The sequence below is a fragment of the Bison bison genome, unplaced genomic scaffold, assembly GCF_000754665.1.
Source record: "Bison bison bison isolate TAMUID 2011002044 unplaced genomic scaffold, Bison_UMD1.0 scf7180017864301, whole genome shotgun sequence".
In the NCBI taxonomy this organism is placed as follows: Eukaryota; Metazoa; Chordata; class Mammalia; order Artiodactyla; family Bovidae; genus Bison; species Bison bison.
Window position 1 is genome coordinate 1881472 of NW_011494873.1, and position 11787 is coordinate 1893258.

At 41.6% G+C, this 11787-nt stretch overlaps 1 protein-coding gene across 1 annotated transcript in view; it reads left to right on the forward strand.

The window, feature by feature from the left end:
* ATP6V0E1 (ATPase, H+ transporting, lysosomal 9kDa, V0 subunit e1) overlaps nucleotides 1-11233 on the forward strand; it is a 30119-nt gene extending 18886 nt beyond the window's left edge. Inside the window, exons 3-4 of the mRNA XM_010851297.1 lie at nucleotides 3288-3417; nucleotides 10742-11233. Of these exons, the coding sequence (XP_010849599.1) occupies nucleotides 3288-3381 (94 nt within the window). The 3' untranslated portion in view covers nucleotides 3382-3417; nucleotides 10742-11233. The remainder of the gene's footprint in view (nucleotides 1-3287; nucleotides 3418-10741) is intronic.
* Nucleotides 11234-11787: the final 554 nt, after the last annotated feature.

Sequence of the window (11787 nt, forward strand, 5' to 3'; positions counted from 1 at the left end):
GACTTCAGGTTGTGGAGACATGTGGTACAGTTTGGGCAAATATGAAGAGTACATTTAGTTCTCTTTTCTTGGACACATGAAGTAATAGATTCATTGGAATATGAGCTCTTTCTCCACCCACTTCCATCAATTCAGAGTGGGGTTTTTTTGGTTGTTTTTTTTTTTTTTTTTAAATCCTTCGAGTTCTCCACTGTGTTTATCAGCTTGAAAGAAAAATCTGAAGTCAGGCAGTAACCAGAAGGGCAGGCACAGAACTCAGCTGGTTACAAGGGAGAAAAATTCCACCACGAAATTTCAAATGAACTGACCTGGGCTGTTTCCCAAGGAATTTTCTTGAACTTTGGTTTGTTGTGGTGGTGATTGTTTTAAGTAAGCTGTTTTGCTTGACTTGAAACATTAAAAATAGTCTGTAAAATTAAATTCAAAAAAGTTTCTGAATACTGATCTGAGCAAGCAGAGGGGACTTCATTCTTGCTTCTGGATATTTCTTTTTCACCTCAGGTACCAAAGGCTCAGTGGTGGACCTCACCAATAGATAGCAGATGGATTCTTTGTTTCCTTAACTCCCAGACAGTTTAGATTTAGCTAAACTGATGCCTTCTGAACTGCTGTCAGGTAAAGTATTTCAGAAGGTAACTTTTGTAGTAGGAACATTCATCCCGACCTGATGATGAGTTCAGGAGCTGCTGCCACTTAATTAGTATCAACCACAGGCGAATGTCTCATCTCTCTCTTCTCAGTTTCCTTAACCATGTTGTGGGAAAATTAAAGGTCATTTGTGAAGTAGAACATGATTTTTTTTCTTTAAAGCTCTCTGGCTGTTTATAACATTCAGTCAGAATCAAGAGGCATTGCTGTCCTTCATCGTACAAAGTGCTGGGAGATGGTTGTTTTTATTAAGTATTATACATTTTTGGTAAAGAGAAGAGACAGAGGCGAGGCTCTAACATGTTTTTATTTAGCATTTCTAAGCATTGGCCAGTATTTCAGTCTGAAAGGACGGACACTGTTTGTACTGTCTGCTTCCATTGCCTGCTGGGATCGGGAAAGCCCTGGGTCTGTGTGGAATTTTCCATGACTGTCAGCTCCGCGTCGTTCGTGCTCTCTGTGGCCACAGCTCTCCAGTGTGTCTGCCTTTGTACCCTCCTCTCTCTTTTTCTCAGAGAGATGGTAAACCTCAGCTACAAGGCCGCATGTTTTGTTTGTGTCAAATACTGGAGTTCTAGGGACAGATGAGAGAATCTCCTCTGAATTAACTTTTTGTTTATAAAGTGAGTCAGCTTGAGGTAGCTCTCTTGGCCCAGTGTCCTCAGGTGTCACATTTCCTGTCACAGAACCGCTTTCTGTTGGGGTGGGGTTGGGAGGGCTGGTACCTTCTTTCTTTCTGTAGGTAAAGCTGCTAGAGCTGGTGTGTGTAGACTCTTCAGCAGTCTGATGGTCAGGGATCAGCATCAGCTTATTGATCCTTTGATTGGGAGAGTTCTAAAAATTACAGCAAATGGAAGAAAAGAGATCTAACCAGACTGTGGCCTGGTTGCGTTTGGCTACTTCCTCTCTTCTAGGGGAATTTAAAGTCCTAAAATAGCAGAAAGAGACTACTGTAGCAGGTTATCTACTTTCCTTAGAAAGCAATTCCTAGGATCCCATGCAGACAGGACAGTGATGTCAGATTAGGATGCTGAAATCCATCCTCTAGGATCTGTAGCAGATAGAGTCTGGGCTTGGGTACCAGACACCCTCCCCGTAAATGAGAGCAATTTATTTCTAATTTAAATAAAAACTCATGTATTTTGAAAAGGAATTAAAGGCACTGTGTGTTCTGCTTCATTCTGGGCTCCCCTGTAGCAGTACCTTCCTGGAAAGGCCTTCCTGCGCACCCCATCACAGGAGTACTGCCTCCATCATTCTCTACTCCTTCGCCTCACCATATTTCCTTCCTGATGCTGTATTCTGTAAGCTTTGCGAGGGCGGTGCCATTTCATTTTCTTCTTGTGTGTGCTGAGGCCACCTCAAATATTTATTTAATGAAGTAAACCATGGAATGGTTTGAATGGCCAGACGTTAGCCTGCTCTCTTTCTGTTGAGTCGTATGAGTTCTTTATGTATTTTCAATATTAGCCCCTTATCAGATGTATGATTTACTCTTTCTTTTTGTTCTTTGTTTTGGTCTGAGTTCAGTGATTTTCACATTTCACTGGGTATGTGGGTTCCTGTATCAGATAGAAGAGCACTTATTCAGAACTTTGTGAATGGTAGAAGAAAACTTTAAAGTCGGTTTGGGGCTATGTGTTGTTTTTCACTTCTAACCCTGAAGTAAGGACGTAACACCATCATACGTCCTCCGTAATTGAGTCTGATACAGGGGAATACCTTATTACTTCAGATCTGAAGTAAGCAAGGGCAGTTAGAAGCCCATTTGGTTCAGCTCCACTGGGGCCCCACAGATATGTAACACATTTTAGTGGTGATGATAATGAGAAAAGGGGTGCTCAAGTGGCACATTGGAATTGGGAGATGGTGGGCTGAGGTTTAACCCTGGCTGTACCAGTAAAAATGGGTGTGTTGTACTTCCCTGACAGTCCAGTGGTTAAGAATCGCCTGCCAATGCAGGGGACACAGGTTCGATCCCTGGTTTGGGCAGACCCCACATGCCACGGGGCCGCTAAGCCCGTGAGCTGCAGCCACTGAAGCCCTGTACCTGCGAGCACAAGTCGAGAAGCCACTGCGATGAGAGGCCTGTACGCCACAACTGGAGAGCAATCTCCACTCACAGCAGCGAAGATCCAGGGCAGTCAGTAAATAAATAGATAAAAGATTTTTAAAGTATGGGTGTGTCATATTGGTTGTGGGTCTTAGCATTTGGAGAATGGATAAAGTAAACTGATTTTTCCTGAACCCAGAAGTTATGATTTTGACAAACTGAGATTAGGCAAAAACACTCTTGAATGACAGTGTCATATGAATTCAGGAGATCTTGAATACTTGGAAAGGGAATTAAGAATATGAGTGAAAAGATCAGAGGCATGCTATGATGAAGCTTCATTGGTGTGTCAATAATGTATCAAAATGAAGACAGGATTTGGTCTGTGAAGCCTTTTTTTTTTTTTAATAAGGTATTCTCCCATTAAACATGATGTGTTTTATGAACTTTAAATGTATTGAAAATATGGTCTGAACAGAATAGATTTAAATTCTACCAAAGCACTCTCCTCGTCCTAACTTATAATGGTCCTATTCCAGCATGACTTCACCACTTTTGTTGTGCTTCCTTCCCCGTTATTTTTTAGTTGGCTGATTGCAATTCTGGCCCAACTCAACCCTCTCTTTGGACCACAGTTGAAAAATGAAACCATCTGGTACCTCAAGTATCATTGGCCTTGAGGAAGAAGACCTGCTCACTGGTACTCAGTCATTGAGGTGACTATGCCCTTGACCTTTTCCCATCAGTATTGTCAGTCGGTCAGCTAGAGTCTGCCTGGACTTTTCCTTCTTTTAACACTTGGCAAGGGCAGGCTGCTCAGAAAGCAAACACAACTGAATAGCAGAAATAGAACTTAGGCCATTCACTCTACCAAAGGATTTATCCACAAGATTTTTAAAAATTGTATTCTTACCCAGAATATTTTTGAATTACTTTTGCATGTGGTCTTTCGGGCACAGATCAAGAACATGACTATTTATACTTGGTATTTCGAGATTCAGCAACTTGAAGTGGCAGACAGATTTTAGATGAAGGGTATCTGTGAATGCTTTGGCAGAGAGAGACAGATACGTTTTGAAAATTGGTCTTAAAATTGCAGGTTTCCTGAGCATCAGAGAAGTGAGGAGTGGTGTAGTGGAAAGATTTATTCACTGGCCAAGAGTCAGAAAACTTCTCATGTCATTTGTTCCTCTATCTCCATTTTGTTAAATGGAGGTTAGTGCTAAATGCTTCCCTAGATTCAGGTTCAGCTTTTTTGGCAAGCATACTTAAATGGTTCTGTGAACTTCATATTGCCTTATATCAGGAGGCACACAGTGCTTGGCTCTCTGGTCTTTGCCAAGGTGCTGGATTCTGATCCCTCCAGGTGAAGAGGTCTCTGTCAACCTTTATCCAGTGATTTTTATCCACTGATGATCTTAGCCTGCATTGCAGTAGAAATTGCAAAATGGAAATTTTTTACTTCTTTTATTACTCACATATTTGATTAGGTGAAAGATTTCTGTGGAAACAAACTTTTCTTTATCGACTAGGGTTATTTAGTAACCTTGACATATAGATCAGATAAGAAAAGCAGGATATATATTTAATTTTTCCTTTTAATTTTCAGAGTAAGATATTGGTGCCCAAGTTACTTCCAGGGAGTCCAATGGGGTTTTCTATTCTTTGCTTTTCAGTTGTAATCAGTACACATTTATCACCCTGTTTAGGTTCAGCTCTGTCTTGGGCCCCACGGGCACCTGTCTGGACCAGCGTCCGTGTCCTCGCGCTGTTAGTCTTTGGTAGTTCTGCTTCTGGCAACATCAAGGTGTCCCAGACCTCTCTTCTGTGTTTCTTCACCTGGAATCAGCTTTCCCTCCAGTTGCTTTCTAAATTTCTGACTGAAAGGATCCCTGGTTCATGAGTCAGTCCTCAAGCTTAGTTGACCCTTTTCTCCCCCTAGTGGAAGTAGTATTTTAAAACCATCTGATTGCTGGGTGCATTCATTTCTGGTAGGGTGGGTTGTTACTTCTAAGTCTTTACCATGGACAAAGCCAGAAAGTACACATTTTTATTAAAAAAAAAAAATCACAAGTTTATGTCGGTATTTCTAATTCACGTGTAACAGTACAGGGTTTTTATTTGACTTCTTTGGTTTTATACTTGAATTTCATTCACATATGCTGAAAATCTTGGTTCCTGAAGACTAGCTTACTGACTTTGATTATCCAGATGTTATAGGATATATAGGATTATCCTGTGTTTTATAGGACATATTAAACTATATATTATAGGGTAATCAAAGTGGTAATTAAGTAATACAAAGTATTTTAAAAATAACACCAATATATCTACTAATTATAAGGTTATCAAATGCAGTGTAGAATTTCTTTGCTGCTTTGTTTGAAAAACAAAATACTATTTTCTGAGGTTACTTGAAATAATTAGTTCATCTGGTGGTTATCATTTTGATATACAATTAGATTTAAATGATTTATTTTGTGTTCAGTTTATAGTAATTTTTTCTTTTTTATTTGCTACTTTTTTGGGAATATGTAGAACATTTCCAGAGTCAAAATTATAAATAAGATACATTCGTAGAAGTCTCTATCCTTGCAGTATTTCATTGTGCAGAGATAGCACATACATATGTATATGTCGGCATGCATGTCCATCCTCCCTTGACATACACAGGTGTTACAGGGGAGATGTCATATTACATTTGCTATTCTGTACCTTGCTGTCTTCACTGAAAAATATATCCCAGAGATTGCTTCTCCTATCCATGTATAGAGATCTTCCTCCATTCTTTGTATAGCCATTAATACCCCTTTGGATTATTTCCAGTCTTTTTGTTATTATTGATGATAAAGCCACAGTGCCATCCTGCATGTATTTCGTATTTTTGTGTTTTTACCAGTAATCTTTGGATTAGAGTCCTTGAAAATAGAATCTCTGAGTTAAAGGTATAAATTCTTCCTCTAGATCTTACTACATTCCCTTCTGTTGGGACTGTACTATTTTTACATTCCCACCAACAGTGTGTGAGAGTGCCCATTTCCTCATAGCTTGAATTTTTGGCATTCTGATAGGTAGGCAACTTTTTTTTTCTTAAAGTTTTGTCTGCCCAAAGGGGTTTTAATTCCCTTTTAATTAGATTTTCTTTTAATCTGATTCGTATGTGAGAGTGTGTGTGTGTGTAACTGCCTTTTTTGTTTTTTCCATCAAGTTCTATTTTCTGTCCTTCCTCTTAGCTATACTGACTATGAGGATATTGATTGGGTTTAAAGCTGAGAACCTCAGGCCTCAAGAGTGGGATCTCGTTCTAGTGGAGACAGTCACTTACCTTCCTTTGAGCCTCATTTCCACCTTTTATCATAAGTAAATTGGGCCCTTCTACCCTGAATCATACTGTGTGGGGGGATCTGTTTCATTTGCCCATTCTTTTCATTTTCACATGTTTGTAACCTGGTGGATGAATTCCTAACACTTATACTCTGGTTCACAGCACAGACTAAGACCGCTTGAAACCCTTAGGTTACAGTTTGTTCCTTTGAAAGCAGAATGCCAGGAAACAGAACTCGCCAGGCAGCCGTGGCCATGAGCGTCAGGTCGTGCTGATCCCACGTCTAAGGGAGTGATTGTGATAGCACCACAGCTCTAGGCATTTGGAATTATCCCATCAGGAGATCTGATCTCTGCCTAACATTGGAGCAAACAAAACCCTTAAGATAGAACCTCACTTTTCTCTGGTAAAATTCAAAGAATGAGCTAAATAAAACCCTTTTAGAACTTTGAAGACATCTGGGATGATAAAAGAGTACAGAAACCAGATTTAGACTTGTCCTCACCTGGTAAGGAAAAGTATTCAGTTCTGCACGTGACTCTTAAGAGGCCAGATTTGGACAGTAGGAGGTGTAAGCCAGGCATGGTATTCAGCGAGAAAAATGAGGAACAGTTATGGAAGCTATGGAATACTTTTATATACATGAAATTGCGTTGATCTCAGACAGGACACTTACAGCTAGCCAGTCCTTTGTTACTTTAAACACTTTAATTGCCGTAGTTTGCTTTGATATGTTGATAGACTGAGCTATACCACATTATGTTTATTGGCTGGAAATTTTACCCAGTACTTCGAAGAACAATCCTCAGTCCATCTCTGCCCCCTGCCAGTCGAGGCTCTGCCTCTAGAGCCTCGATCCATGAGATACTTATGGGAACTATCACATCAAGTTTGCTATGTTTCCAATGTCCTATTTTCCTACAAAACTGTGGTGTTGGAGAAGACGTTTGAGAGTCTCTTGGACAGCAAGGAGATCAAACCAGTCCACCCTAAAGGAAATCAACCCTGAGTACTCACTGGAAGAACTGATGATGAAGCTGAAGCTCCAATACTTTGGCCACCTGATGCGAAAAGCTGACTCGACTCACTGGAAAAGATCCTGATGCTGAGAAAGACTAAAGGCAGGATGTGAAGAGGGCAACAGAGGATGAGATGGTTGGATGGCATCACCGACTCAATGGACATAAGTTTGAGCAAGCTCTGGGAGATGGTGAGGGACAGGGAAGCCTGACGTGTCCATGGGGTCACAGAGTCAGGCATGACTTATGACTGAACAGCATTGTCTTGCAGCTTTGGGGATGTGATACTTGTGTAGAGTCTACTCAGAGTGGCTTCAGACCACTGTTCTATAAGTTAGTTAGTTAACTACATCATGGTAATATATTTAGATGAGTCTATATAGTTTACCACAGTCCTAAAAGGGCAGGCATTCTATTTTATTACAAAGTCTGGACCAGAGAGGAACAGAGTATTGGTTATTAGGCCTCTGCCCTGAGGGAGCTGCTTTCTTATACATTCCAAAAATATTTGCGTGTCACGAGATGGATAGCACTGTGATCCACCATGAGTGGGGATTTCAGAAGAATCTGTGGGCTCTAAAGGGGTTTGCGATCTATTGAGAGGTTGGAATTAAGCCATACTTGTGAGAAGTTTAAATAGTTCAAGGTGCTTTATGGTTAAGCCTGTCATAGTCTTCCCTGTCACTTAGGGTCAGAACCCATTCGATGGCTTCTTTCTCCTTTCTCTCCGTTGAATCCATTTGAGCCTGTTTTACCACTTGTCTGCCTGTCTATTCATTGTTTCTCTTTCTGGGACCCTAATTTCTGAACTGATCCCTGCAACTCTGAATTACTGCAGTGGCTGCCTCTGTACTCGGGGTATCTACTAACCACTACCTTGTTTATCTTCCTGATACAGCACTTCCTGGAACACATCACTGCTTGCCCCAGAAACTCAGTAGTTCTGTATGAGCTACCGTAGGGCTTTTTTGTAGATCATGAGGTCTCTGATTCTAATGGGTACATGCTGTTTGGAATGCTGTATGTTACGTGTTGTAAGCACAACTTGTCAGGGTCACGAAGGTCCCATGCACCACAGAAGATAAGAATGACTGATCTGCAGATTCTGTCTCATTTTCTCACTCAGCGGTTGAGGCCTGCCACATCTGCCCTCAAACCACCTTCGCAGCCTCTCTTTTCACAACTTTCCTCAGTGACCTGCTGGTTCTAGCCACACTGTTTTTGTTTTCTCAAGCTAATTAGCTTTCCTTAGCTTTTCTTGCCTCTTACTATGCCCTTCACTAATTCAGAAGGCAAGTTAGTAAACACACGACTCGGTGAGCATTGTCCTGGTGTCTGGTCCCCACTCACCCGTTCTCTTCGTTCTTTCTGATGTTTTCTCTTTGAATGTCCAGCTTGCAGATCCCTGCACTGTGTTTCCTGGCCACAATGGCTTCACGGTGATCTCTTCTGTCCTAAGTGTATTTGGCTCTGGAGGTTTTGCCATCCGTTCAGTGCATTGCCTTGAATTGTGAAGCACTCATGCCTTTAGTTTGATTAAATACCTCTTGTAGTCAATCTCCTACAATAAATATATACATTACACATTATAGTAAAGAAGGAATTATTTTGTGAATTTATCTGAAATGAAAAATTAAGGATAAAAATGATATCTATTCTTTGTTTAAAAAAATATATCCACTCATTCTTCTCTGAGCAAATTTCTTGGTTCTAGCCTTAATATTTTTCTGTTGTTTTCATTCTCAATCTTAGCTGAAAGTAGCCTTGTGATTCCTTTATTTTACAAAATGAGAACATGGACCCTTTGGTCAAGTTCCCCAAAATGGCTATTTCATATCAGAGAGACGATTAGAATATATGCTTCTTTAATTCACTCCAAAATCAGACCACAAGTCTGTGCCACTGGACATAATGCTCACTCACATTGATCTTAAACTGGTATCACTGAGCTTGAGGGAAAATCATCCCCTCTCTCCACGTGGTTTTTCAGAAGTGAAGACTCGTTTTCCTCTTTTGTGGTTGTTCATTTGCCCAGAAGGGTCTAAACAATGAGGAAGTTTCACAGTACGCTCTTCATAGAAATTAACACACACGCACAATCTGATTTCACTACTTCAAATATTCTCAAGAAAAATTAATAATCTGCCTGAAACTCAGATCTATGAAGAGGGCTGTTCTGCTGGCTTAAGTAGGAGAAGAGAAAATGATATCAGTTCAGAGGAAAGTTTTTCTGAAGGGCTTCCCTCATGACTCAGCGGTAAATCCACCTGCCCAGTGCAGGAGATGTCGGTTCGATCCCTGGATCAGCAAGATCCCCTGGAGGAGGAAATGGCAACCCACTCCAGTATTCTTGTCTGGGAAGTCACATGGACAAAGGAGCCTGGCTGCTACAGTTCATGGGTTTGCAGAGTTGGACACTACTGGGTGGCCGAGCACGCACCCAAGGTTTTATGAAGCCGAGGAAGAAACTGGTAGCTCTGGCCATTACCCTACCTGGCCTGCTCTGGTGTTTTCCTTAATACATGGTAAAAAAAAAAAAAAGCCCTCTAATGACATCTTCAGTTAACTGTCTCCAGTGTCCTGCCCTGGCGGGCCCCCAGCAGTCTAGTGCTTCCCACCATCCAGGAAAACTGGCCCACCTGGTTTGCTCCAGGAGGACTTAGCAGCAGTCTCCTGTCTGCTTCCAGGCACCTTGGCCCCGGGGCCTTGGGAAACCTATCGTTTAATCACCCTGCACTGTGGATTCTCTTGGATGTGCCACTGGTTTGGAAAATCTCAAGAGTCCATCTGGTCTACCTATGGGTTTTTCAGCCTTCAATCTTTGTCAGATTTGCCTGCCACAACCACACCTCATCTGAATTTTAACTAGCCCTTCACTCCACCTGCACCTAAATAAAGCTCTTGTTTTAGGTTTATCTAAATAAACAGCTTGTTTTCCCACTAACTCAGTGCTTGTGTGGAAATTACCTCTTAAAGACACTATTTGTTTAATTTTCTTTTCCTTTTTTTTTAATTTCAAAAGTAAGCATATGTGACTTTATAAAACATCAAATCAGCTTTACATGAAGGAGTTCATGAGACCACTGTGTGAAGATACCTATTTTAAATGCTTGCTAGCTCTGCAAAGGTGGTGTTGCAGCTTTAAACTTGTAGAAAAGTTCTCCTTTGTCACCTACACTTGGGGTGGCAAGAATGGTGAGCCATCTCGAGTACCAAGCAGCCTGCTGTTGAGGAGTTTGACATAGGGAAAGCCTGCCCGCCTGTGGGAGCCTGGCTTCCTTGTTGGAGGAAAAGTGCATATACAGGTTCTTGAAGGCCAAGTGAACTTGTCAGACCCCAGTGCGATTGGTTTCAGTCCCCTCCACTCTTCCTGCTTTCCGTAACACTGTCAACCAGGACTTGGGCTCCTCGGTTTAGCGTTGTCCTTGGTAGCTGGACTTCTTGTCACAGTCCTGCCGGAACCTTGCGTTTTAACTAAGCCCACTTTCATTCAGACATTTATGGAGCACCTGTATATAGGGTTGGCCAAAAAGTTTGTTTGGATTTTTCCACACCATCTTACAGAAAAACACGAACAGACCTTTTGGCCAATACAATATTTGAAATGATTAGCCTGGTTGACTTTCTTGGTGTTACCCTTTTGCTCTCCTGAGGATGGTGGAAAGGCCCAGTTACTGGAACGGTTTTGTTTTGCAGGTCACGGAGAGAACTCCTCTAGATGTAAAATCACCTCAGTACCCAGACCACCTCCTTGACGTGCCCACTGTGGCCACCAGCTGCCTTAAACGTTCACCCACATTTGAGTGCCTTTTTCTACAATGCTGTGTTTTTTTCCTGTCACCTTTTTTACACTTTGAATGATGTGCCTCTTTGAGCTAAACTGTGCTGCCTCTGTAAAATCTTTATGTACTCTTCCGAGATGGAAAGTGCTGGTCTTCTGAGAAATACTGTTACTCTCTCCTTGGAACCGATGGATTGGAAGATGGCTCCTGCCTGCTCACAACATGAGAATCAGCGGAGTGTTTAAAAAACTGTTACATGACAATAAGTCTCCAGTGGGGCAGTCAGTAGGAGAACACGTTTTCCAGGGAAAATCTGACCCACAGAATTATACCAAAGTATTTTCGGGTTGAATTTCTTATTTCTGCCATCTGTTGGAATAAATTATTTTTCTGCTTTCTGTGGAAACCTGGTTTTTGTGTTTGTTAAATAAGCTCATTTCTATCTCTAGATAAGGCCTTTCTGAAAAGTGATTTTGTACTTCCAATTTAGCTTGGATGGATCAACCTGGTTGTGTAGTTTGAGATGACTGAGGAATCTGGTAAGTACATTTCTAACCATCCAATAAACATCTCAGTGCTTGCTGTAGCCACTGGAGGAGTCAAAGAAGTGGATATTGGGTCCCTGCAAATTCAAGAGCTGGAAGGCTACTGGGAGGTAAGGTTGGTCTACATAGAACTAGAGATCAAGGCCGCGTTTCACCACTGTCCATAAACACGTAGTCGAGATGCTGAGCAGGTAGAGGGGCAGTACCAGCCACAGGGACAAACCAGAACCAGCAGCTCCTTGTACCATTCCCTGTCGGAAATGGGACGGAACAGTCACGTGGTTAAGGAGCCTGGGACGGGGACAGCGTTGTGTATTTTAGCAGTGGGCATCTCAATACTTCAGTAACTTAGGGACTATATTAGATTTAAGAAATTAAAAATGAAAATGGATCTAAATTTTCACCGACTCATGGC